Raw genomic sequence first — 27726 nt, forward strand, 5'->3', positions numbered from 1 at the left:
GACCTTTACTTAATCTCTCTCTCTCTTTCTCTCTCATGCAGATAGGCCCTAGGTGACATCAGCCCTAAATCTATTTAAAATCTGACCATTTTATTAAAAGATTGTGACACATTTTATGAAATGACATATGCTGACATATTGTGCACAACATACAACAGTAAATAAACTAAAGTGAATTATTTCATGCTGGCGGTTCCACTCAAGGGAGTACGTTTCTTAATAGAAATAAATAATTTTTTAGTCTCCTTCTGTTTCTCTTTCAGTCTAACCCCCTCACTCCTTTATTTGCCTCTGTGCACTCATTTACTCACAAATAAGCTTTTCATGTCTTTGGAGAGTCAGTATTCAGATTGGTATTCGGTTATGTTTTAAGGGCCAGTCGTATCCAAGGCAACCCGCCTAGTTAATTTCCCAGTGTCCTGTCACTTGTAATGAGGATGCAATATAGAGTAAATCTGTGCATGGAATTCATATGCTTGTCACACAGGAATCAGCGGCCAGAGAAAAATACAAATGCTCAACCTTTAAATAAAACACTGTTTGTAATTATATTCAGACATGTTGTGTAATGTTAATGCACTAGTATTTTGCATATCAAGTCAAACATATTATTCTCAAACATATGAAAACATATTGTGCTCATTCTAACTCCCAAACCACTTTATTCAAGGTTCAAGTCCATAAATGAAAATCCAGATTTACAGTTCAAGGCAGAACAAAGACGCAAAACACAAATGATAACTTACATGATTCACATGTTAAACACTAACTTACAGAAAAGACACACGAAATTCACATGTGCAAAAAACACGTGATCACATGTGAAATGTGTGTTTTTGGAACATTTTGGTGTGAATTCCCACGTGAAACCCATGGGATAACATGTAAAAACCCATGGGATAACATATGCGACATGTCTCCACATGTGATCACATGTTCTTCACGTCACCACATGTTGCACATGTCATCCCATGGGTTTTTACATGTTATCCCATGGGTTTCACGTGGGAATTCACATGGAATTCACACCAAAATTTTCCAAAAACTCACATTTCACATGTGATCACACATGTTTTTTGCACATGTTAAACACATGTTGTATACATGTGATCACATGCGAAAAACATGTAAAAACATGTGAAATTCATGTGTCTTTTCTGTAACAACATTTGAGTTTCATTTCCAAACAGCATGTTGAGTTGAGATGGTTAATTCACACACAGATCATGAGTTGTATCTCTCTCATGCAGAACAAATCTGAGTCGCATTTTAATTTGGCTCTCTCTATCTGTACTGCACTTTAAATATCATAAATCTGTTCTCATTATTTTTCATCCTTCTGAATGGAGGCAATTTTCCATCCTTCTGAATGGAGACCATGCCAAACGTCATGGCAAGCGTGTGTCAATATGCAGGAGAAAGTAGCTGGCACTGTCTAGCAGATTCAGTAATATTTAACATACCCTTTATGTCTCCATCCTTCCATATAAAACACACATTCGTTTGAAATCCGACAGGATCAAGAAAGGTTTTGTTTCATTCTGAGACATCTGAAACCCACTTTAAGACTGCACAGGAGCACAGGTTTTATGAATGATGGCAAAGAATTTGACAATGACAAAATAGCTTGTCTTTTTTTACACATATAAAAAGCAAGACACAAAGAAAATAAATACAGCGAAAGATAAATAAAAAAACAATAGTTTAAGGTAATGCATTTCAATACAGAGGATGCACAAAACAGTAAGTGCTATCAATGCTGCAGTCTTTTTAAAACAAAGAACTTTTTACGACACTCCCTAACTTTGGAAGATTGTTTTTTTTAATGCAAGACACTCGCTTCAAAACACAGTTCTGAAATAATGAAATTGATTTAATGAAAAATTTGAACGAATCATTCAAATAAACACAACATTCCATCCTTCATATGATTTAGATCATGTGTGTTTCATTGGGTTTCCTATAGCTCAAAAGTTAGTAGACTACCGTAATAATACATTTTAATATTATTTTAATGCATGTTCTGCTTTTTTATTTTTATTTGTAATTTTGCTTTGTTTAATGTCTGAATGGCACTATGTTTCGATATGATCTGTTTAGCTTAATAAAAGGAGCACATTTTATAATGACACCGGACGTTTTATCCACTGCATGTCATGTTAATGTGATGTTGTTGACAAATATCAGAAATGTCTTCATAATTAAAGGTAATTGTGTTATCAGAGTACCAGCGTACGCTGTGTAATTCATTGTATTAGACATAGGGAACTAGGTAGTGGAATAAGACACACCCATTATCTTCTAATAGGATTTAATGTATATGTGTGTATTGTGTTTGTGCGTGAGGTTGATGGAGTGTATCAAGCACCATCGTGAACACCCGTGATTGTGTCTCTGCACCTTTATGCACTTCTCGGGAGCCTCTGTGCTGAATTATGCATTCTGCTCCGGTTCTTCCTCCCCCTTCCTTTCTCCTTCTCCGTCTCTCTTTCTCCTCCTCTTCCTCTGTGTCTGTGACGCTCTGCTCTCTTTTTCTCTTGTTTATGCTTGTGACTGAGTTCCTTGCAGTGTCGCTCCAGTTTGCTGTGGTTAATCAAAGCCATCACATCCTGGTACCACGGTTGGGCAGAGCCAAGGGTGGGGTGCAGGGCTGGGCTCCACACAATTAAGCGAATAGTAACTGCCGTCCAGCGGAACCCGTGCTCCTCTAGCTGACAGTGATAAACGCCTCCATGATGGAGCTCTGCCTGGGGAATGAGGATGCCTCTGTCTATTACAATGAGATGATCTCCAGATTCAACCTGAAATGTAGGGAAACCTTTAGATACAACAAAAATGCATATATATTGTGTGTGTGTGTGTGTGTGTGTGTGTGTGTGTGTGTGTGTGTGTGTGTGTGTGTGTGTGTGAGTGTACCTTTTGTTGTTCCAAGCTGTTCTCTCCTATGTCTTTATACCAGGTGACGGTGGCATGGTGAGATTTTGGTAAACACTCCAGGTAAGTGCTGTTACCCACGGCAACAACTAGAGTCTTCTCTTCTGCCTCCACCTGAAGACCAGCTGCAATAAAAACATAAATTTAATAAAACAATAAAAACATTTTTTTTATTAAACACAGACGGCTCATCTGTCATATACTGTATGTGCTCTTTTTTCACTTTTTATCATATTCAGTGGTTGTGTGTCTGGTGTCGCTCACCTCCCTGACTGACACACTGGTTTAGAGGATTGTCATCATTAACCTGACAAATGTTTCGCCTGCAGATGGGGGAAATATTTCAGATCAGATTTTTTTAAGATATCCCAAACACCAACATGCTTTCCGATATATGAAAAACAGTCTATTATCTGATAGGTCTATTATCACTGCTGGCTAAATGTTTTTCTCTTTTTTTCACTATGCAAAATATTACATATACACAAACAAAATGTAATAATGCAGAAAGGTTTTTTTTGTGAGGTTTGGACTTGGGGGTAGGGTGAGGTTTAAGGGATACAATATACAATTTGTAGCCATTATGTCTATGCAAAGTCCCCACAATGTATAAAAACAAACGTGCGTGTGTCACCTGCGTGCAGTTGGCATGTACGGACTGCAGGAGTGCCCGTCCCAGGTGCAGTATGGGTCTCTTGCGAGACAGCATTCAGCGCAGGCCTGGCCATACAAATCACACTGAAACAGACGCAACTGGACCACACCCTCTGCAGATCCTGCAAACAGCCACTCCTGGACACAAAACACATACATTCTGATATGAACCAGACTATTATCCCGTTTACTGCTTTAAATTCATGCAGAATGTTTTAGTGAGCAGGAAAACTGGACAGTGGGGCCCATTATATAAACAGACATTCATATACAGTATACACTGCTCGTTTTCTAACAAAGATTCACATGTTTCAGTGAGTGTGCTTCATGAAAAAAATGTGTGAAAATTCACATTTTCATTTTAGGCATCTCTCAGATGTTGCCATGGTGACGGTGTGAGAAAAGTGAGCATGTATGTTTGTGTACGTTTGTACATGTGGGTGTGCTTATGATTTTTAAAACTGTACCTTTTTCTTGGACAGTGTCATTGTAGTTATTAGTGACTTGTGCTGTTGGGTGACAACAAAACAGCGTCAATATTTAAAACATTTCAGTATGATCAAGAGATCATCCAAATAAGTTTGCAATGTTAAAAAAGCATGTTAATGTTAAAGACTTTAAATATTAGAATAAAATTGTACCTCACCCTATATGCAACAATAGGAATTGTGGGAAAGAAAAGAAAACTTTGCTCATCAAGTCATTTCAGTGGATCTTAAAATATGTGGAAATTTCACCTTGAAAACCTGCAGCTGCTCAAGCGTGATCTCCTGAGTCTGTCCTTTGGCTTTAGGGAGGTGAACTGCCTTCAGCACCAGACCAGAGTCTTGATAATAAACAGATATACAATATAAACATTCACAAACTAAATTACACTGAAATGTTTACATGAAGAAAAATTTGAGAAAGACATCAAACAAGTCCATCTGCTGTTCACTACACGCGCACACACACACCTGTGCCCATAAACAACACATCATGTTGTCTATCTGCCTCCACTCTGTCCACAAGGAGGCGGGTCATCTTATAAGGCACGCCCACTCTGATCAGCAACGGATGCCCACCAAGAGGATGTACCACCTCTTTCATTAAAGGGTGTGTGCGACTAAAGAAGATGACATCATCAGGATATTCTCTTGTTGATTGAAATCCTCCGTAAGTGCTGCTGGGACACTGAAGAGCGACAAGAAAGACTCTTGGTTAAGTGTTCAATAATAGTATTTACAATAAGAGCCCTTTTTCGTATTCTTGAATCTAAAAGATCTATTTAACAAGTTTTACTGAAGAAGTTATCGAAGGACATGGTTATTTAGCATGTTTGTCATGGGTGGGCGCACGCACTGTGCCAGGCCTGGGATAGGGCACTTTGCCTGTATACTCCATCCACTTGTACTGTTGCCCTTCCCTGTGAAGGAAGTTTCCTTTGAAAGCTCGAATAATGTCCTGCATACGGTACACGCACACAGCGGATCCATTCAAGATATTACTACAGGGAGAGAAAAGAAACAGGAAAAATAGACACAAAGTATATTCATTGATCTAGTAGTATATAGATTAGTTTTAAGTGGTAAACATCAAATAGCAACTTGAAGATTTGAACCCAAGAAGCAAGATTGTTGGTTAGATCTGAAGTGAATTTGGCCCACTATGAAAGCTTTACAAGCCTCTGAGAGACTTTACACATAGAATTTTTCAGCAGGGAGCAATAAAGTCACTCTTTCCATATGGCTTTTTCTGCATCCGTATTTTACAGAACACTCCACCCTATGTCCATCTATCCAAAACCATTGGCAGTCACAAATACATTTGCACACATAAAAACGAAAACACATGCTATTTAAGACGGATGATGTTAAACTTCTACTGTGTTTTAGACATCATAGACCAGCTGGAAAGTATGACTTAGTAATACTTTATCCACACCCTTAACCACACACACACCAACAACGACACCGGCACACAACAGCACACCAAAGACTAACACACGCACGACTACTTTGCAGCCGCAACACACACAACACACAACACACACAAACACTAACACCAAGTCTATGACAGTTATTCTTAAACCGATGCAACTACACGCTTTAAAGGGATAGTAAAGTAACAGACAAGAAGCATCATATGTTAAATAGATTTAGGACCAAGCGTGGCGGGTGCCATCATCTATTATGATACGGCACATCAACTCCAATGAAGTCAATGGGCTCACGGTTGTTTGGTTACCAACATTCTTCAAATATTCTTTTTTCGTTCTGCAGAAAAAGAAGGTCATAACGGTTTGAAATGACAAGAGTTGTAGTAATATATGACAGAATTTTATTTTTTGTTGAACTATCCTTTAGTTTGATATTTCATACACAGGCAGAAAAAGTCAATGACCGCTTTCGTCTATGAACGTGATTCATAACAGTAATGTTAGAAATCTGATTCCAGTCGTGAGACTCACTGTTAGTGGTAAGAGATCATAAGATAAGGGGATTCTTTTGTCTTTCCATGCTGAATGAAAATATCCTCTATGTAAAGAAGATAGATAAATCCAGGTTAGAATATTAAACATTTAAATAAGGGACATTGTGTTAATAATGTCATAAGTTCAGTGTGTGTGTGTGTGTGTGTGTGTTCATGTTTTTATATCCCGGTGGGGACCTAACCTGAATGCACACCAACACATGGGGACTCGTGTCACGTGGGGACCAAAATTGAGGTCCCCATGGGCAAAAAAGCTATAAATTGTACAGAACATATTTTTTTAAATCTAAAAATGCAAAAAGTTTTCTATGATCTTTAGGTTTAGGGTAGGGTAGGGGATAAAATATACAGTTTGTACAGTATAAAAACATTACGCCTATGGACTGTCCCCACGGGATAGTAAACCAGACAGTGTGTGTGTGTGTGTGTGTGTGTGTGTGTGTGTGTGTGCGTGCGTGCGTGCGTGCGTGCGTGCGTGTGTGTGTGTGTGTGTGTGTGTGTGCGTGTGTGTGTGCGTGTGTGTGTGCGTGCGATGTGCGTGTGTGTGTGTGTGTGCTCTCTTGTTTTTTTTTTTCCAGGTTTTAGGTTGTATTCACTTAAGACATATTTACCTGGTCACACTCTCTTTCTTATACATATAAACATATTTAGAGTGGCATATTTGTGGTTTCACTTGTGTTTCAAACACACACACACACGCCTTCACAATGAACATTTGGTGCATTGGTTCATTTCTGCATTCTTACATTCCAGTCGATCAAACATCTTATCAAATCAAACTTACATGCACACACATTTACATAGATAAACAGGGACATGCCATAAACTTAAACCACAGATACTGTTTTTTAAACAAACTATAATGACAACCTAAACATTTATAAAATAAAATAAAAATATTTTTTAATAAAGCCACAAATATTGCTTTTATACAAACTATAATGACTTGCCTAAACATTTATAAATAAAATAACTTTTTTAGTCAAATTAATTTTCTTTAAATATATTTTTATATAATAATAATAATAAAAAGCTTATCATATATAATATAAAAAGCGTAACTATTCTAAGACTAAATTCAGAACACAGAAGATGTTTTGAAGAAAGTTGGTAACTGAACAGCACTGGACCCCATTCACTTCTACTGTATGGACACAAAACCAATGCAAGTGAAAGGGGGTCAGCTAAAAACTCTTTTCAAACTATCTTCTTTTGTGTTCTGTAGCTAAAAGAAAGTTATACTATATCACTAGTAAGGACATCTTTCCATATGGGCAATATAGTATAGTCAAACCTGTACACACACACACACACCAAAACAAGATTCATTATTTAATCATTTTTCTTTCCCTTTCTCACTCCCTCTTTCGTTCTCCATTTCTTCACCATCACCATCATTTTTCTCTCACCCCTCATCTCTTTCTTTCTCCTTTCTTTTCAGTCCTTCACCATCTATTCATTTCTCCCCACCGTGTCTTTCTGCCTCTCACGTTTGTGGGATGCTATTAGTTGACAATTTCTCCTAACAAAAGCTTTTGTTCTCCTTGAGGAGAGATAGTTTTGTCTGTCCTGCAGTTGTTGACACTTCTCCATCCCGCCCCTATCTCTCCTTATGCACCCTAACCTCCATCTCTGGAGTTTTTCTGCTGTCCTCCTGGGTTAGCAGCTAGATTATATGGTAACAGGATGAGGGCTCCACCGCAGATGTGAAAACAAACACACAGATAATGGCGGCCCTCAAAACATGTGACAGACCACCTACACACGTGCACCAGCTCAATTACATACGGATACATTCATCAGGTGGCTCCAAAAATACAATGTGTTTGAGGTTAAGAAATTCTTACATTTTTCCGAGACCTTTTGCGAACTGAGACCAAACAAATAATTTTTCAGATGTCTGGGAAAGTTGTTAAAAGTTTACATTTATTAACAGTAATTGGTTATTAAAAACTAAAGGACACTTTGACAACACCGTGTAACAAATTTTTGTTTCGCCCGACCTTTTTATAGTTCTTGTACAATTCTGTGGTGCTAATTATTGTGGTAATATTTATTTTCATGTAGCATCAATGTTTCAGTGTATATTTAGCTCAAGTACATTTTTAGCTTATATCATTAATTAGGGTGTAATGCAAATGAACAAAAGCTGTACAAATTTTCACATATTTAAAAAAAAATCCACCATCGCGCAAAATCGTTCTCGTTGCTTAATCGTACAACTCCGTGCCAATCCGGGCCAAAAAGCACCACAGGGCTGATAACGGAAATCAGCGTCATGCGCTGCCTTGGTAACTAGTAAAAGCTTTTCTGTAGCTCAGTGGTAAGAGCATGGCGCTAACAACGTCAAGGTCATAGGTTTGATCCCAGAGGATTGCACATACTTAGAAACAAATGTATAGGATAATGCAATGTAAGTCAGTTTGGATAAAAGCGTCTGCCAAATGCACAAATGTAAATGTAAATCTAACACAAGAGACTGAGCTATAATGTCTCTGCATGATTCAGCACGGTAAAACAACCGTGCCAGGCTCATGTGGAAATATTACTGTAACCGTTCCAGACCGTGCAGAACGGTTCGGTGCGATGGTGGAAAAGCACTCTTATTATCCAATTGTCACTGTCAGAAAATCGTAGAAATTTTTGTAGCACAGGGAAGGTGGGATGAAGCGATGATGGGTGACTACGTCTGGAACTTGGTTTGTGAGGACAGTACATTTACATTTAGTCATTTAGCAGACGCTTTTATCCAAAGCGACTTACAAAGAGTTTAGGGAGCAATAAGCGATATGTTACAGGAGCAATAATACAGTACAATAATACAATACAGGTGCCAATACAAAGTTACTGGTTTCAACAAAAGCTAGACCGTTACCTGTTGAGAGGAAGAGAGAGTTTTAGTTTTTTTTAATTTGTCTGTCAAGTATTCACAGAAGAGATGGGTTTTAAGTAGTTTTTTGAATGTTGTGAGAGATGTGGTTGACCGGACCGAGTTAGGAAGAATGTTCCACCAGGAAAGAGTTGTGAATGAGAATGCTGAACACAGGGATCTTGATGGGGTGTAGGAGTGTAGGAGGGTGTGAAAGTATGCCGGGTGCAGATCCCGTGATAGTCCTGGAGGCAAGCATTAGTGACTTGAATCTGATACGGGCTTCAACCGGTAGCCAGTGGATAACAGTATTAGTTATAAAAGACAAAAACGATACACTTCTGAAGTTTTGGACGACTCCTTTTTAGAAACTGTTGTGTTAAGCTCAGTGTTATGCCAGTACCATGTCATTTCTGCATACTAATAATACCGAAATGTATAAATGTGTGAAAATATTTTTTGTGAGTACCGTCGATGGCAAAAAAAATGTTAAGCATGTTAAACTTCATAAAGAAACAGTCAAAATTTAAGCGAAACACAACTTTTTATAAAAATTGACCCATTTTACCTGACTGCATACTGTACGGTCATAGTGATAACAATTTCAAAACAGATCAAAGAGATCAGAACAAATTCCAGGAAATAAAATTTAGTAAATATTTTTGTGAATACTAAACAGTAATTAAAATGTACTACAAAAATCTGCTCCAAGAATTCCAGCTTCAAATCAGGAGTCACATAAACTGGGAGCCTTGCCCACATAAACATGTCCAATATCTAAACTTCTTCACACCAGACCATGACGCATTCAGACCTCACATACCGAAACACACACCAGACCGGTTCCTGTAATCTTAAGATCTAACCAAAAGTTAGTTGTTCCTTATTTTACCAGAACATAAAATGTTTATACATTTTCTCAAACACATATCCAAACACACCTCTCACTGCAAAACAAAAATCTTTAATCAGTATTTTCTGTTCCCAGTAGAAATATCCTCACAACAAGACACAATTGTATAGATAAGGCTTGTTTTCAGAGAAAATATCAAGAATTATGTTTATTCTATTACATTGTATATGTATAGCAGAATCCTCACTAGTTTTATGCTAAAACAAGAGAAAAATATTACATTTAATTTACATTTTATTATACATTTTATCATTTTAAAACAATTTTTAAAATATTTTATATATTTTTGCTTTTTTTGTAACTTTCTCTTGTTTTAAGCAAAAATTATTTTAAATGTATTATTATCCATAATTTATTCATTTTAAAAAGAATTAATTCAAATAAACATTGACTGTTTCGAAGTGCTTAACTTTAATTTGATTGCAGTTTATTCGCGTTTTTCAATCTTTAACCTATCAACTCATACACTAAAAAATTGTGCTATATAGCACTAAAAGTGCATGGTTCTTGGCTCGTAATCATAGGGGAACCACTTTTAGCGCAGAACCATATTTTGGTGCTTCAGAGGTTCTTCAGCGGTTCTTTGGGATGACTGAGGTGCTATATAGAACCGCTGAAGAACCATACAGGGGGTTAACAGGTTCTTTATACAGAAATGGTGCTATATAGCACCTCAGTCACCCCAAAGAACCTCTGAAGAACCACTGAAGCCCCAAGATACGGTGCTATAGCACTAAAAGTGGTTCCCTATGATTATGAGCAAAGAACCACTTTTAGTGCTATATAGCTCCTTTTTTTTTGAGTGTAGCTGTAGATGACTGTAATAGGGTCTGACCCATCATAACCATGGCAACATGAGGGCCCCTGATGCAAGAGGAGATTATGGAAGATGCTGTTGTTTCCAGGCTGTGGAGCACAATCTATATCGGGTACAATTCATATACCACCATGGGGTAACAAGCTAAGAGGTGGATACTAATATAACAACCAAATGAAAAACTATTATACATTATACAATCATTATAATAACCAACACATAATGAAGTCACAGTAATCATGAATGCATTAGGCTGTCCAGTAAAGCTGTTTGCACATTGCCTGCACTCTGTTAGATCAGAAAATAAACTCACTATTCAACACATAATTGGCATTGTATAGAGTTCAGTATGTTACGCAAGGTAAACTCAGCTCTTTAAGCATTACCATGGTGCTTATGAATGTATGTTTAGGAGAAGAAGAATAGGTCTGTTCAGACCTACCTTCAGATTTGATAAAGTTTTAGTCTGATAAGCCATTCTTGATTTCTGATTATTGTGGTGTGTGGTGTGTGGTGCGTGTGTGTGTGGTTTCGCAACGTGTATTTGGGTGGCAAAGTCTGTGAGAACTCATATCTTGACTGTAGTCTGATAACTGAGAGGAATTTTTGAATGCATGTGTTTTTTAAATGCATGTTTTGTATCTTTAAGATAGAATATATTTAGGTGACAGTACATTCATGACGCAGTGGATGTGTATGAAAACTAGACAACGGTATGACTTTTTGGGGTCAGATTGAAGACTCAAAAATTGTTTATTCTATGCAGGAACTTTGCTTACACAGACTGATTGATAAGCAACAGGTTCTGTCTGTGAGTGTGTGTCTGTGTGTGTGCTTGAGTTTTTGATAAACTCTGTTACATAAATCAGGGAAGTTATTTGACACACACACAAAGTCAACATAGCATATTTTAAACTAGAGCCTATAGGTGCAAATATGTGAAGTTATTTATTAATCAAGTAATTTACTATTTGCCCTTTATTGGTAAAGATTTACTTTGGTTGTGTAATCTCAGGGTGTGTAATGTTTTTGGGTGCCGTGTATTTGAAGGTAAATTACTCACGCAGTTTGTCAAAGTGTGTCGGTATACCGTCGGGTCCTGGTACAGAGCAAACAATACGCGCTTTCTGAAAGGTGCTCCATTTGTGAACCAAACTACGCTGACCACCTATATCATTCTATAAATAACAGATAAATAGAGAGACAGAGAGAAAGAGATAAACACATGTATTCACAAAATATTTAATTCAAACTACCTTGCTGTAGTACCATAGAAAATCCTTATTTACCATGGTACTGTATATGAAAATGCATACGATCGTGATAGTAACACGATACACCTGATACCATTATAGTACCGTGTACCACAGAATGCAGTTTCCCTATATTCATTTTGCAGTATTACCACAGAAAGAAAACCACCAAAACATCAGAATCATGAAGGTGGGCATGCAAGTACAGGGGCCACACAAGTGCAGGTATGCACGTATAGTAACATACTAGATACCTTACAGACGCGGGCGACTCTAGAATAGAGAACCTTCCCAGCGGCCCCTTCAACCTCCTGAGCTCGCTCAGTAAAAAACACATACACCTTATCATCCTCTCCATTATCACTCTCGGACATCGCTGCAACATGTACAAATTCAGCCCCTTGGAGAGAGAGAATGGGAGAGTGAGGGAGAAAAAAAGGAATAGAACATCTGATTTTAATTTTCAGTTTAAGATGGCTTTTCTGTACAGGTAAACACAAAGTAAAACAAGTGATGTACAGTTGCATGCATGTATAACCTTGTAGCCAGGTAGAGTCGTATTGTTCTGTGCGAATCACATGTCGCTCTCCCAGACTGCGCAAAAAAGCCGTATCATGACTTAGGAAGTCGGAAGAGATCCCAGCATAGAGCTCACCGTCTAAACAAACACACACGAATAAAGTGTTAGATTTAGGGAAAACTCAATCAAACAAATACACAAAGTATAAACACTATAACACCACTGTTTTACCTATGATGGCAGTAGCTGCTCTCCGGTGAGGGTCGTAGGGACATTTTCCCTTTCCAGATTCAGTGTCTTCATACCGAAGGGTTTGCTCCTCAGCCTGCAATATCCCAAAAATATGATTTCCTTTTGCTTACACCTTTTCCGGGTATGGCTGTTTTGTGGATTGGTATGCCACACTATTATATTGATAATAATCTAATATGTCTAACACAGTCACCTCAGTTTTACACACACACGACAGGATAAATACACAGCCACACTACCTGATGAGTACATGCTTTCTCGTTATCCCTAACCTGGACGAGTTCATGAGAGAGGTGCATTGTGGGAAATGTAGGCATTACCCTGAGGAAGAGGCTGGTGGGGATGAAGGCACAGCGGGGGTTGAACGCTCCAGTCCCACAGGCATAAAGATGTGTTTGGTTATACGGCTCCAGCACACGCAGGAAGTTAGCACAGTCCATCTGTGACAAACAGGAAATGAGCACTCCCCAAAAACAACACAATAAAGGTCGTTCTGGCCTTTAGATAAGAATAAAACCATTCAGACAGAAAGGATTAAAATAGTTTATTATTTTATTTAGCAGTGTCTGAATGGTGACACATTAAGAAGCACTTTTTAAAAAATGTGCAGTATTTAACGTCAGAAGACCTGTATGTATATGCATTTTTGTATCACCTGTAGGTCCTTTCCAGCCATTAAACAGTCCTGGATTCGATCTGGATTTGCTGGCCAGTATATCTGAAATACACCACACACACACTTAGATGTTAATCTAATCTGGCGCACACAAGCGTGCATTAAAGTCCCTCTTAGTCTTATTAAATGTGGATGTATAAACTGATTTGCTTGTGTACTATGTGAGGAATTGCAGTTGGATGCCTCTCTGGCATTGCTTAGATGAAATCATTTTGAATACACACTTAGCTACGTGCAGGGATGGGCACAAACACATCTGTGAGTAAATGTCTAAAAGCCTAATTCAATTACACTATACAATACTGTATTTGGATTAAACTGAACATTCCTCTAAAGTGTCAGATTATTTTATTTTTGTGTGGGTATGGGTGCGTGGGTGTGCACATACTTTGCGGGGCGGTTGGGTAATGTCATCCAGGCTGGTGGACAGCAGATGGTCCTTCATACCAATGTAAAGACGACGACTGTCTTCATCTGGCAGCAGAGAGTTCAGATCTCCGGCAGGCACAGAGAGAGACATGAGCCGACCGCTCCGCAACAGCTCTGAGACATACAGACTGAGGTTATGATAAGTGATAAATCTGCAGGAAGCTTTGTCAGTTCAACTTCTTTTATTGAGCTTCTGCTTTCAAACCCTCAAGGGCTGTCAGACCAATAAGAAAAACTCAATTTAGCTGTATTGGTTTATTCCATTTTTCAGCAAAGGAGAAAACATGGAAAGAGAGAAAGGGTGGTTGTACGATGGCAAACTGATGTATCAGGTGGAAACACTATGGGACACTTTGGTCTAGTTATCATATTCATATACCATTATACTTAAATTGTATTCCGGGATGTTAAAAAATTCCTAAGTATTGTCGTGAACAGGGTTTTGGACAGGGTGAATTCCTGTTAAAACTGTAAGCATCAGCACTTCGCTATGAAGAAAACAAGCAGACAAAAAATGTAATCATTGGTTGGCACCACACACGTTAAAACACAGAAACTAACACGATCTGTATAACTTTAAAACAAACTGACTCTTGTGAAACTAAACATTATTTATTGAGGGTTGATTATGACTGGGGGACAGATGTGTTGAGCTGTATGAGCCCTGAACTCAGGTGACTCAGACAGAGGAGAATTTGAGGTTATTTGGACCAGACATACTCACCTTTGGGCAGAATAACCTGTTCAGAAAATGTCTGAACAGATGATGACAGACAGATAAACACAGACATTGTGAGATGGATAGAACAGACAAAAAAGGGGAGTGAATGGAAGACGAGATAGAAAACATGTCATGAGAATTATGGGAAATTGTGAAAAATCAGTTTAAGACAGTAGACACTAGATCTTGGTAATGTTGGTTATTTGATTTGCTTGTGATGAATGTTTCTCCTTATAAATAATCTTTCACCCACACACACTAAAAAAATCTCAGCTGTTATGAGGGACATAAAGCACACAATGCTGCACACACACACACACACGCGCGCGCACACACATTTATGGCTCTTTCTGTGGCACTAGCTTATTGCCCCTTCTTTTAGGGGCAGTTGCTATAGCAGCAAGGGTGTGTATGAGCACCACTTACGCAAACACATGCACACACACACATATGAATTGAGGCTGGTATACCACCTCTCTCGTGAAGAAGAGGGTATTCATGACTACATTTTCTAGAATCGGGAATAGAGTTTTGGAGACATTTTTCAACTTTGAGAGGAAATATTTCCTAACCGTAAAACCATACCAGCACAATTTTATGTCAGATAATCTGAGCAATTACGGTTCAGTTATGGATCAAATCAAATGCATAGCTAGCTGTAAATAAAGCAAACAATTTCATAACACAATACATCTGCTAGATTCCTTTTAAATAACTGACTGATCACAGTGTTTACTTCCAACATACCTGTCCATCACAATAGACTTTTGTTTAATCACCATTTTAATTTTTTTAACTCCACATTCAGTGTATCCAGAGATTTAAGCTTTTTACCCGTTTTATTAGCTACTCATTCATAGATAAAGTAATCACAGCTATATGGCAGATCTAGGTCACTACAGTGTCAGGAGAGGCACTGAACTCAAAATTCTACATAAAACAATGAATCGTATCAAATTCATATTTTCCTCTACAAATTTTAATTTATGTCTGGGACATTTTTGACATTTTTATAGTTTCTCCACACACACGCATAAGCACAAAGACTAGGTTGCAAACATTCTTTTTGCTGTTCGTTGGGCTCACCCATGTGTCTGTCGTTCTAAGACCAGCTGAGAGTTTATATTTAGCCACACACACACACAGGCTAGTTGGTTGTTGAGGTTTTTCATGTGGTCGCTTACTGGCCTGGGTCAAAACAGTATATGATATACTTGAATCTCTCTTTCAATGTGAGTCTGTTTAATCAACTGCCGGGCAAAAATTATGATTCTGTTCACTTAGAAAACTAATAAACAACAAAGCTGATTTCAACCCTAATCTTTATAATACTAATCACTCAACTTGCAATTATTCAACACTAATTTCAATTTGATTGACAAGCACTTGTGTCACTATGTCTGTGACTGATGAATATAAACATTTCCTGTGGAAATTGAGTGATCAGCATTATGCTGCTTAATTTACCATTTGACATGTTCATAAACCGCATGTGGTGGAAATGTTAACAGGTGTGATTCAGCACGTGGACACAAGGCCCAGAGCTCATACATAAACACACAGACATCTAAAATAAACTGAGTGAACACACAGTGACGGTTCTGGAATTTCTCAGCTCTCTGTAAGACAGACCTTTTCACCATGACCCCTGACCCTGAGCTGTTTATGAGTATACATCATAATTATAGCACTCAGTTGTACACACACACTTCCTGACAGAGCCTAGAGTGTGTAACTGATTGATGCTTATGTCACACACAATTGTTGTCACACCTGCCAAAGGTGTTCCAAAGCATTGTTCCAATTGCTTCCATTGTTTCCCTCATCTGTAAGTCGCTTTGGATAAAAGCGTCTGCTAAATGACTAAATGTAAATGTAAATAATTGATAAACTGCTAAGCGACCAATCAAAACAGACCAGATCTATTTATCCGAAGTGTATTCTTCATGAAGGATAAATGACTTTACTTGTACTGTGAGTGTTGTGTGCGTGAGTGTGTGTGTGTGTGCGTGTGTGTGTGTGTATGTGTGGGTAGGGTAAACCCTACGGTATGGGGACAAAATGTCCCCACAATATCCAAAATCCTTGTCCTTGAGGGGACATTTTTTGGTCCCCATGAGGAAACAAGCTTATAAATCATCTATGTCTGTCATCTATCATTCCATTTGGGAAATAAAGGAAAATGAGCTGGATAATAATCATCAAGCTTCAGCAACCACAAGCCCACCCCCCCCCACACACACACAAATACATATGTTCAGATCCTATGGGAGTTTAAGTGAATGAAAGTGTAATTGGGTAATTAAGAAACCCAAGTAAACACAACATACACACACGCTTGCACACGTTATACAATAGTGGATTATTAGATGAAATCTTAAATAGATTTTGCAGTCATTAAGACACAATTTACTCATAAATCGTTCACAAACACTTGATATCTAACACACACACACACGTATTGCTCTTACAGCTCTCTCTCTCTTGCTGATAATTGACTGTGCCTGATATGCCGAATGGTGTGACGGATGTACAGATGCTGTATCTCTGACGGTTTTTCTAGGTCATGGAGAAACACGTCAAGCTGCAGTCTGCTGCAGTTACACATAATATACTCCTGTCAAACTGCAGCTTATTACAGATGACATTCAGATAATTGGGTTAAAGAAAGAGTTAGAGAGTTGTGTGTCAGGACTAAATTTACCCACAAACTAATGGACCAAGCTTGCAGTCTCCACAAGAAAACCACAAGTTGTCTATAAATGTCTTTACATTAACAAATACCATTCCAATGATGTCTTAATAAAAAATGAAATTGTATGGACCCAAACGATTTCTGTGAGCTATGAATTTAGAAAAATCTCATTTATTTATTATGAAAGTCGCACAGCATGTGTATGTTTTCTGGATGAGGTGGGCAGTCATCTTACCTGAGTGTTGGAACTGCAGTCGTGGTTGTGATGGTCTCCAAGCTTCCGTTAGAAGTGCCACCAGTGAAACCAAGCAGAATAGAGACAACATCCTTCTCAGGTATTTACAAACACTGCACAACTTGGCACACAAAGCTTGCCACGGAGTATATTACACACACGCTTTCTTTGTATCTTCTGCTCAACAATAAAACACACAAAGAGTGTCTACCTCATCTTAGCATCAAACACACCTCTGCTTAAGTGTATGTATAAGTGTTTGCGCTGTCGACAAAGCGCAGTGTAATATAATCCAGCTCAGGTCAGTATTGCAGTGAAATCCACTCTTCATCTGCTGCTCTACTCCTCCTTGTATACAGTATTGCCGTCTGAATCTCTCTCTCTCTCTCTGAGTCTCTTCTGTGTACGTTCCTCACTTTTATTGTTTTGCGTTCTGCATCTCTCTGCCTCTCATCTTTTTACTCTCTACGTTATGATGTCTCTCTCTCTCCCTCCTTTCTCTCCTTAAGTCTTCTGTCATTCACTCTTTTCTTTCAAACACTCGCCTGCTGAGAAGGAGGGATCTGCCCCATTTGTGCGGACTCTCTCTCTCTCGCTGTCTTATGTCTCTTTTCTGTCTCAGTCCCCGTGTCTATATCTGTTTATAAAACAGCTGCTGAATGTATTCTGTCTCTTTCCATTCATTTGCTTAATGACTGTATAAATTTCAGGTTGTCTTTCTGCTTTTTCATCTCCTACCAACTTGTTTAGTCCCCCCACACACACACATGTTGGGTTTCCATGTTTTATGGGGACAATGGTTTTTATACTGTACAAACTGTATATCATATTCCCTACCCCTAAACCTAACAATCACACACAACTGTCTGCTCTTTTAGATTTTCAAAAAAGTTAATTCTGTATGATTTATAAGCTTGTTTCCTCATGGGGACCACAAAATGTCCCCACACGGACAAGGATTTTGGATATTGCCATCTTTGTGGGGACATTTTGTCCCCATACCGTAGGGTTTACCCTTCCCACGCATTGCACGCACACGCACACGCACACACACACACACACACACACACACACACACGCACGCACACACACACGCACGCACACACACACACACACACACACACACACACACGCACACACACACAAACGCACTAACCTAATTAAATCACACAACATCAGAATGAATGGTAACTGAATTAGGTCACCAAAATATTTAAAGAAACATCAAAAGAATGCGAAAATAATTTCTCCTCCCCAAAGCTCCAAAGCAGCCTGCAAGCGCATACAAACACAGCTCTAAAGGACTATAGTTTTTACACCGTTTCTCCGAAATAAAACCGAGAGCATCCGAGATAAAAGGGAACAATATGAATGTTGCGCCCTCTAGTGACTGAATGAAGATAATGCTCCAATCAACCATTCTCCAGTTTATATTATAAAGTGTAAAAGCTGTTTACTGTACAGTAAAACTAGACAGTTAAGTTTTCTGTTACTTACAAACTTACCTTACAATAGATTACCGATTTGAAAACCAAAATTTTGCAGAAATTATGAAAAACATTTCTTATTTAGTATAAAGTATATTTACCAAAGTGAAACACAGATGAAACAGTGGGTGACATGTGGGATATATTAAAAGCACTATGGTGATACCATGGTACGGACTGTATGGAACTGTAAGATAAGCATGGCACTTTGGGGTAGGGTTGTCACGGTACCATAAACATGTCTTACGATACTAAACCAGCTGAAGTATCTCGATACCAAGTAGTATCACAATGCTGTGCCATATAATTCAAAACTATACAAAAAACACAGATTTAGATGTAACATTTTGTATTTACTATAGTAAACTGTACTATAGACTAGAATATGTTGTTGTATTAACTGTAGTAATTGGATAAATTGTAGCAAATACATTTACATTTAGTCATTTGTGAATACTATAAATAAATACTGTAGTATACTGAAATATTTACTATGATAAGACTCAAAAACACTAGTATCTATGCGTTGTAGTAGTTTACTGTAGTAAATACTAAAGTACACTAAATCATTTTTCACGTAGGAACTACTTCAAATGTTGTACAAATTGAATTGATACAGCAGTCTTTATAAAGGGAAATATTAGGCTTACTTTAATGCAGAACTAAAACGGCCAGTAGGTGGCGTCAATTTTCCACTGAGTTAGTGAATCATTTAACCAACTCGTTCAAATCGCCAATTTGAATCTTTAACTTGTCCGAGACATTCAAAACACACATTCATTTTGGAGATAAACACCGCAAAAAGGCAGATGTAAGTGTTCAAATAAATATTAATGTGCATATGCAACATTAACTACGATACTACCGTTTCAAAAATAGAGAGGCATCGCGGGCTAAAAACTGAACACTAAACCTTTAAGGTGATATTTTGTTGAACACTAGGAAAATTTTGCTTCTCACGTGATGAATAATTGTTCCGCTTCTCATATATGTAAAGTAGTAAAGTCAAGGAATCCCAAAACATGCCTTACCGCTCTATATATAAAATGACAGATCAGAAGTTGCATTTCTCCTAAGAAAACGGAAAAACAATAACCGTTACTGGTTGTGATGTTGACCCTATCCCCTGTGTATTTTATAAACTGACTGAAACTTGTTTAAAACGCTCACCAGAGTCTATTTCCCATTTGATGTTGGGTTATAGTAGATTTTGTTTTCTCTATTTTGTTTATGTATTTTATAGTTTTAGTCCTCAAGTGTCTTACCTTCCTGAGGCTCATTACTTTAAATTACTTTTATAGCACGGAAAACCCACGACACTGAAAAGGTTTTGAGCATTCCGCGCTCCCGCACCGCCTGCCCGGTTTCCATCAGCTGTCCGTTTATTCATCTCTCTCTCTCTCTATCTCTCTCTCTCTCTCTCTCTCTCTCTCTCTCTCTCTCTCTCTCTGTGCTTCCCGCCCACACACGTGCATCACTACGTTCTGATTGGGCGAGCGGGGAAGCGATGAGCTCATATTGGTTAAAAATAGCTTCACGCGCTGGGGCTAAAAATAGGCGTATATATAAACCTCGGCGCTTCACCGAGAGTCGACGCACTCGACGCAGTAGTAGCGGGGATCGTTCCCTGAGAGCGCAATAGACCGAGAAGGGAGAAGAAAGAAAGGGCGGCGGCCGATTTCTCTCGGTCCCGCGTCACGGCGCAGTCTTTCACAAGAAAGACAGAAAAATGGCATGGCGTTGAGCTTTTCAGCCAGCCCGGGTTTGGGTGTAGCCCGCCGGGGGTGGTGGCTGCATGACCATTTCCTTCCTTCCTCAGCAAGTCATGTTTTTTCATCAGTCAAATAAAAGTAGGCTGTGTTTCACCCAGAATGGGTGCATTGCATAATATCCGAGAATTATGCGCTGTAGTGTCATTAGCCGTTTGGTGAAGACGGTTGAGGAAATTAATCATAAATCCAGTTTTGAATCCCAGTACCCACAGGCAGTTCAAAAATGATCATGAATAAGCACAACTTTAGTTTTTTACGCGGTGTCTTAGTCATTGTTCTGTAAGAGTGGAGAAGTGGTCTAAAAACAGCACATACTGTTCACTAACTAGATAGACCTGCTCAAGCTTTCCAGCCCTATTACACATTTCCAGTTTTGTCTATTCCATTACTGCGTAGTAGCAATTGTCCCATCACTTCATAAGTTCTTCAGTCCTCCAGTGTCTTTTTTCTAAGGCTCATTTCCAGGTACATGACATGGGATTTTATGCTACCAGTTAATTTTATGTAAAAGTTAGCTGCAAATGTGAAAATGGTGCAACGCCCACACCAGAAACAGACTTCATTTTAAAATCAATGGTTTTTTTTGAAAGTAGCAGAAATAAATCCTGGGTTTCTATACAAGTTCTTTAGAATGAAATGCTAGCATATTGTTTACTGCATATCGTTCTGCTATTTTTTTGCAATTGTAGAACTTCGTAGGTGTGTTCCACGTACACCCACTTTCGACTACATATTCATACTGTAGTATGCAGTTATGGTCAAAGCCTTCAATGTTAACAGAAATGGGCTTAAAGTAACAGTTCACCCAAGTTGTTGTAGATCCGTTTACATTTCTGATGAACAGAAAGATATTTGGAAAAATGCTTGTAACCAAACAGTTCTTGGCCACCATTGACTACCATAGTAGGAAAAATGCTTTATAAATCTTTGTTCTGTTGAACACAAAAGAAGATATTTTGAAAAATGTAGGAAAGCAAACAGTTCTGGGGCACTTTTTACTAACATTGTTATTTTTCCTCCTATGGTAGTCAGTGATGGCCAAGAACTGTTTGGTTACAAGCGTTATTCCACATATCATTCTCTCAACAAAGAAATTTATACAGATTTGGAACAGGGTGAATAAATGATGACAGAACTGTTCATTTAAGATTAATCGTGTTTTTTTTCTTTAGCATCAATAACATTCTGCTGTTTTCCAAAGATCTTGATATGAGCTGTATGATCCGGTCATTCTCTGCATTAGATGACCACACACACAAACACAAAGAACTGCTCTGTATAGAACATATTTTATTACACAAGTTTACCAAGTCTAGTTTACAAATACATTTTCCAGTCCTGATTGTGTGTAGCAATACACACGTTCATATGTACAGGTATGTATACATATTACCCCCCACCCCATGCCCTTTTAGCACTAAAACAGCCATTTTGTACTTTTGCTCTGAAATCCCAATCTTTTCCCAATCTAAAGAAAACCTTAAAATGATTTACATACAGAAACAACAAGTCAGCCCTGTTTCAAGATGCAGAAAAATCCCAGCATATGCGGGATGGGCTGAGATATTGATTGGTAGTTTACAGGATCGCACCTTTCCAATCAGCCCACTGGGTAGAGTGACAGCATTTGGCAGGTGGGCAAGCTTGAAGGATACCACAATTTCAGGTAAAGCATCAAAAAAGTCCCAAGTTCTTTTAAATACTGATAAACATCTCCATGACTAAAAATATATGAACAAAAGGAAAAAGACAAAAACAAAGCTTTTTTGTCGCTGGGATCTCTTTCCCAAAGCTTTTGGCGAATGTGAGGGGGATGTATGACTGAGTAAACAGAGGTGTGCCCCTCACACACTCTTTTGGAGCCCCAGTACAGGAATCAAGTCTATTTCAAAGCATTCAGAGCAGAAGGCATTTGTTGTTCTTCTTTCCCCTGCGTGCCTGTAGGGCCGCTCTAGTGGCCATTTCGAATACTTCCCGAACTCCATCTTTTGTTTTGGCTGAGCACTCCATATAGCCGAATGCTCCGATCCGATTGGCCATGTCTCTCCCTTCCTCTGCTTTAACAGGCTCCTATTGGACAATCAAAAAGGTAAAAAAAAGTTGAGTATACTAGACAATCTAGTGTTCATCTCTGTCAGTATGTTGGGTCACAAAGTGCAGGGTGTGATTAACAAAATGGATGAAAATCTTCATTGGGTATAAATGCAAGCATGCGGTCAAAATAAAACACCAAATATATTCATACTATGATTCTGTTTGTTAACAGTAAATCAGTGACAAAATATTGTAGCTCTTATTATTTGTTTAAACAAAAAGAAAATTGTAAACATCCGTTACCTTATTACGTTTAATAAATGGGTGTGAATCTATGTTAACAAGAATAGTTTTCTCCACAACTCTACCTGCTTCATTTTGGTCAGCTCCCTGCGTGTGTGATCATCGTTCCGCAGGTCCTTCTTGTTGCCCACAAGGATGATGGGAACATTGGGACAAAAGTGTTTCACCTCAGGTGTCCACTTCTCTGGAATATTCTCTATAAAGGGATTACAGGTCCGAAAGTTTTATCAGTCATAAACATTGACTTAATATCAATTTCAGGCTAAATTTAACCAAGCAATTATAAGCCTACTTGAAAATGTAACAAAAAAAACATTCTTACCTAAACTGTCGGGACTGTCAATAGAGAAGCACATAAGGATTACGTCAGTATCTGGGTACGATAGAGGCCGGAGCCTATCATAGTCCTCCTGTCCAGCAGTATCCCACAGAGCAAGTTCCACCTTTCACATAAACACACACAGTGAGCTCACAATGACCCAAAAACCAAACACAATTCAAGACCCCTCCATTAAAATGGCCTTGCATTAAATGTGACATGGTTTAAAGGAAGATTAAGGACAGACAAGACGCCATGAGGACGGTAAAGCTAAAAGTAAGTAAATCAAGTCAATATACTCATATTAACAACATATCAAAGACCTCTCGACATGCAAAAACATGATTAATTGAAACCCAATCGAATTGGGTTTTGTGGTTCATATATGCATACAGTGCTTCTGCTAATACGCCAACCTTAAATGACCCAAACACTCACATCGTTTCTCTTTTCCTTTTTTTAAATCAATCTAAAATCAACTTGGTAATGATGTGAATGCAAGAGAAATAACGAGAAAAAATTTCATGCTGAAAGAAGAAACAATGATATTTGTTTGCCCCACGTATTGTTTAATAGCCAACTGTGTTGGAGCACTTGTGGTTTGATTACCTGTTTGCTGTCAACCTCAATGTCTGCAACATAGTTCTCAAACACAGTAGGAACGTAGACTTCTGGGAACTGGTCTTTACTGAACACGATAAGCAAACAGGTTTTACCGCATGCTCCATCTCCTACAATCACCAGCTTCTTGCGAATTGCTGCCATGCCTAGAAAGTAACAAACACGTGTAGTTAAACACTTTTCGGCGTTACACTCCCACTCATCTAACCATCGGCAACTGGGTTAGTCGCTATGGTTACAACACACTGTGATGGAACATATTCCATTTGTCAATGTCATTTTCTGCAAGGTACAATGTTTAATATGAACAGTAGGGCTGTCACGATTATTAAATAATCGTCTCATAACGATTGTTTGACCTCATCGCGATGATTTCGGATCATCGCAATTATCGCACATCTCTATAGAAGACACTAGGGGGAGCTGTAGTGCATCTGCATATTTTAGTGTATATATTGTTACTAAAGCATGGTAATACTTGTAAAATGTACCACCACAACACAATCACTTAAAAAAAAACTAAAACATATACAAATTACCTGCAGTACAATTTAATATTATTTAAGCAAATCTCAGTGTGAAAACCAGTCTACCAAAATTTCATTAACACACAAGTAAAATTTTACTGTAGTCTTGCAAGTGAGAAAAAAACAGACTAGAAGCTTTTCTAGGACTGATAGTATTTAATGGTGGCTTCAATTCACACCTGATCAATTTACTTCATTTACAAGTATTTGGTGGTTGTATTATTGACAGATAAAAGCCTAAACCTTAAATATATGATGACCCAATTTTTTCCGATGTATTTCCAAGAAAAAAACATAGTCTTGTATTCAGAACAATATGGTCGTTTCAATCGCAGAATCAAAAATGAATGAGAATTAAATGTCAAAGCTCAAAAACAGACAATTAATCGCCATAATCGCCAAAGCCCTAAAACAGACAATTAATCGCCATAATCGCAATGATTTATTAGACAATTAATCGTCAATCAAATTTCATAATCGTGACAGCCCTAATGAACAGTCAGTGCCTATGTTCTACAACCACATTTCAGGCATCAGGCCCCTGTATGACAGTCCTCCACCATTACAACATCCTCTAAACAACACCTTTCAGGCCCACGAAGCAAAATTCCACTGGTTTAGAGACTTCAGATTCTTTAGTTGACTCATCAAAGCCAACAGAGACATCCGAAACCTTTACCATAGTGGGTTCAATATGGCCGTAAATGAACCATCCCGTCCAATAACAAAAACATAATACGACACTATATTTTCCAATCCAGAAGAGCCGTTTAAATAGAGGCTGATCTAGAAGTGTCTGTTAGCTGGGCCAGATGTCTTTTGAAGTGGAAGCTGCACCCCAGAGGTAAGATAAAGCTGGCAGCTACAGAACAGACTGCACATTATTGATGAACAGGCCCGCGGCGATGAGAGCCGTTCAGATGGACAGTAGATTAAACACTGACACTCACACACATAGAAGCAAATCTGAAAATCAAAGTCCAAAAAAAGAAGCAATGCCTCACCGTAAAAAGATCAGCTATTGATCCAAATGTGTGAGATTCCTATCATAACTTCAACACATAACTATATTAAAAGACATGGTCGGCTAATGAGATGCTGTGTTGATCTTTGAATGAGGGCCTGGATCAAAGAACCTCCATAAGGTGATGTTCCTACACATCAGCCTTTACTTACGTAAGCTCCAACGGATTTCAGTACTACGGGGTCATCTGGGGCCACATGACATTTCTGAGTAATATGTAGGATTGCAAAAACACTGTCCTGAGCAGAACTTAAAGGGATAGCTCAACCACAAAGGCAATTCTGTCCTCGTCTACTTGCCCAATTTCTTTTCAAAATTAAAAGTAAAACCTGTGATTTTCTTTTTTCTGCAGAATACAAAAGAAGATATTATGAAGAATGTTAGCCAAACAACATTGGACCCCATTGACTTCCATCCATTGTATTTTCTCAAAATATCTTCTTTCATGTACCACAGAAGAAAGTGTCATATGGGTTTTAAACAACATGAAGGTGGAAAAATAAAGTGATCTACCCCTTTAAAATTATATATTCAAAATGACAGATAATCCTGACACCTGTTGTTTTAATGACAGTTTTACAACATTATATGAGATTATAGGCCTGTATTTAATAGAAACTAATGGCCATTGAGATTCATATGAACATTCATCTATTAAAATCTCACTGTTATTGTGCCTGACCAGCCTGTACCATTGTATCCTGATTAAAATGTCTATAGAGGTAATTTAAATGTCTTATTTAAATTATGTAATAATAATATCGCTTTAACACAGCAAACTAAACTAATGCACTTCATGTGAAGCAATCTGAATAAAGACAAAGTACTATAAAATAAAACAGCCAATAATAACCAACACTAGAAATGCTCAAACGTAAAACCATCAATTTAAATATAAATTGTCGTTAATGACAATGACAGGATTAATAAAACATGCACAATTCACATTATGTGTCCCATTGAAATCAGCCCACACATCTTACATACTTTTGTATTTTTAAATCTATTAATTATGTTACACTAAAGAAAAATTAAAGACACACAAGAATTATATGACAGATAGCGTTAAATACATGTCTAATCTCACAGTTATGTCTAAATCTGAGAAATTATGCGCGTGTCTGGGTCGAGTTTTAACGTTAGCTCTCTGATAAATCAACACAAAGACAAATCGCTTCTGTCACATATACGACTACTGATGGAAGTCACGCCTAAACACTTTCTCGTAAAGTTTCCTGCTTTCTACACAGATTTTAGTGCATTTCCCCAACTCTGAAGGTCTGGGAAAATGTTTTAACGGGTTAAATAATCTGGAGGGATCTTGCGGAAGCGGCGAACGGTCATTCGGTGAGCTGCTCACTACACCACCGTGACAAAAAGTAGTTTAAAAACAACACCTTCGCTGTAAAATCAGAACACAACGTTTGTAAAGCATCAACACGCGAATATATGTAAAGATAAAGTAGTCTTACTTGTTGTTTAAGTGGCTAACCGTTGTTTTTTGTATTCCAACGGTGGAGCTCCGTCGCCTCTTCTGTCCTAAAGAATAAACCGTTGCCGAGTGCGCGCGGCGCGCGGTGCGCGGGCATTCAGTAGGGGGAAGGGATGGCGGGAACGAGCTTGAGCCACGCCTGCGCGATCACGTTAAAGAGTTTATTTGGCGGTGGATGAATGACCGCTCTAACAAGGCAGTTTGTGTCATGAAGTTAAACATATACAGATATATATGCAGTGCTCGAATTGAAGGGGGGCTGGGGGCATCCGGGACCCCCATAACGCATTAGGGACCCCAATAAGAAGTAAAAAATAGACTTAGGGGGGTCCCTCAGATACTTTTATTTGAGTAAAAATGATAATGACAAATGTGATTAAATTCATGCAATGGATATGGTAAATTTCGTGAATTAATTATTTACAATAATTGATATTAAGTTTGTTTATGAGCTAGTTGTCATGTCTCTTTAAATTTTAAACGCCCCGCCCCACGTCTAAACACCGCTGAGCGCAGGACATCGTTGACATCATAGACATGATGTAACTATAACTAGACGCTGCATTGGCGGCTTTGCTCCGCTGTTGCGATACGTCAATGGCGCCGCTATATTGGTGAGGGCAACAGTGCACTAAAAGCCCACTGAACCCAATGGGAGAGCTGCGCTTTTTCGGCATTAAAAGCACAATCACGTTTAAATTTCTTAA

At 38.4% G+C, this 27726-nt stretch overlaps 2 protein-coding genes across 2 annotated transcripts; both read right to left on the reverse strand.

Annotated features, from left to right (window-relative positions):
• Positions 1-643: 643 nt before the first annotated feature.
• Positions 644-18233, reverse strand: sema3h (sema domain, immunoglobulin domain (Ig), short basic domain, secreted, (semaphorin) 3H). The gene is made up of 17 exons (XM_057356343.1): positions 17441-18233; positions 13749-13903; positions 13340-13402; positions 13005-13124; positions 12664-12757; positions 12451-12570; positions 12167-12312; positions 11723-11837; positions 6060-6104; positions 4930-5099; positions 4545-4761; positions 4326-4414; positions 4056-4097; positions 3569-3726; positions 3199-3257; positions 2917-3059; positions 644-2801 (listed from the first exon to the last, which is right to left on the reverse strand). The coding sequence occupies exons 1-17, from the start codon at positions 17529-17531 to the stop codon at positions 2403-2405; spliced, it is 2226 nt and encodes a 741-aa protein (XP_057212326.1). The 5' UTR covers positions 17532-18233; the 3' UTR covers positions 644-2402.
• Positions 18234-21974: 3741 nt separating this feature from the next.
• On the reverse strand, positions 21975-27130 carry rhoab (ras homolog gene family, member Ab). Its single transcript, XM_057356335.1, has 5 exons — positions 27000-27130; positions 23965-24122; positions 23359-23479; positions 23102-23232; positions 21975-22769 (listed from the first exon to the last, which is right to left on the reverse strand). The coding sequence occupies exons 2-5, from the start codon at positions 24118-24120 to the stop codon at positions 22596-22598; spliced, it is 582 nt and encodes a 193-aa protein (XP_057212318.1). The 5' UTR covers positions 24121-24122; positions 27000-27130; the 3' UTR covers positions 21975-22595.
• Between the last annotated feature and the right edge of the window lie 596 nt (positions 27131-27726).

This window comes from Triplophysa rosa, linkage group LG17 (genome assembly GCF_024868665.1).
Source record: "Triplophysa rosa linkage group LG17, Trosa_1v2, whole genome shotgun sequence".
Lineage (NCBI taxonomy): Eukaryota > Metazoa > Chordata > Actinopteri > Cypriniformes > Nemacheilidae > Triplophysa > Triplophysa rosa.

Bases quoted from the DNA above. Each gene is read 5' to 3' on its own strand.
- sema3h (XM_057356343.1), bottom strand. From the start codon at position 17,531: ATGTTGTCTCTATTCTGCTTGGTTTCACTGGTGGCACTTCTAACGGAA. The intron at 11,838-12,166 runs GTATCTAGTATG...TGTTATTTATAG, and splicing joins GAGTCGCCCGCGTCTGTAAG to AATGATATAGGTGGTCAGCG. The intron at 4,098-4,325 runs GTGAAATTTCCA...GTCACCCAACAG, and splicing joins AGCAGCTGCAGGTTTTCAAG to CACAAGTCACTAATAACTAC.
- rhoab (XM_057356335.1), bottom strand. From the start codon at position 24,120: ATGGCAGCAATTCGCAAGAAGCTGGTGATTGTAGGAGATGGAGCATGC. The intron at 23,480-23,964 runs GTAATCAAACCA...TTTATGTGAAAG, and splicing joins TTGAGGTTGACAGCAAACAG to GTGGAACTTGCTCTGTGGGA. The intron at 22,770-23,101 runs GTAGAGTTGTGG...ATTGTCCAATAG, and splicing joins AGCTGACCAAAATGAAGCAG to GAGCCTGTTAAAGCAGAGGA.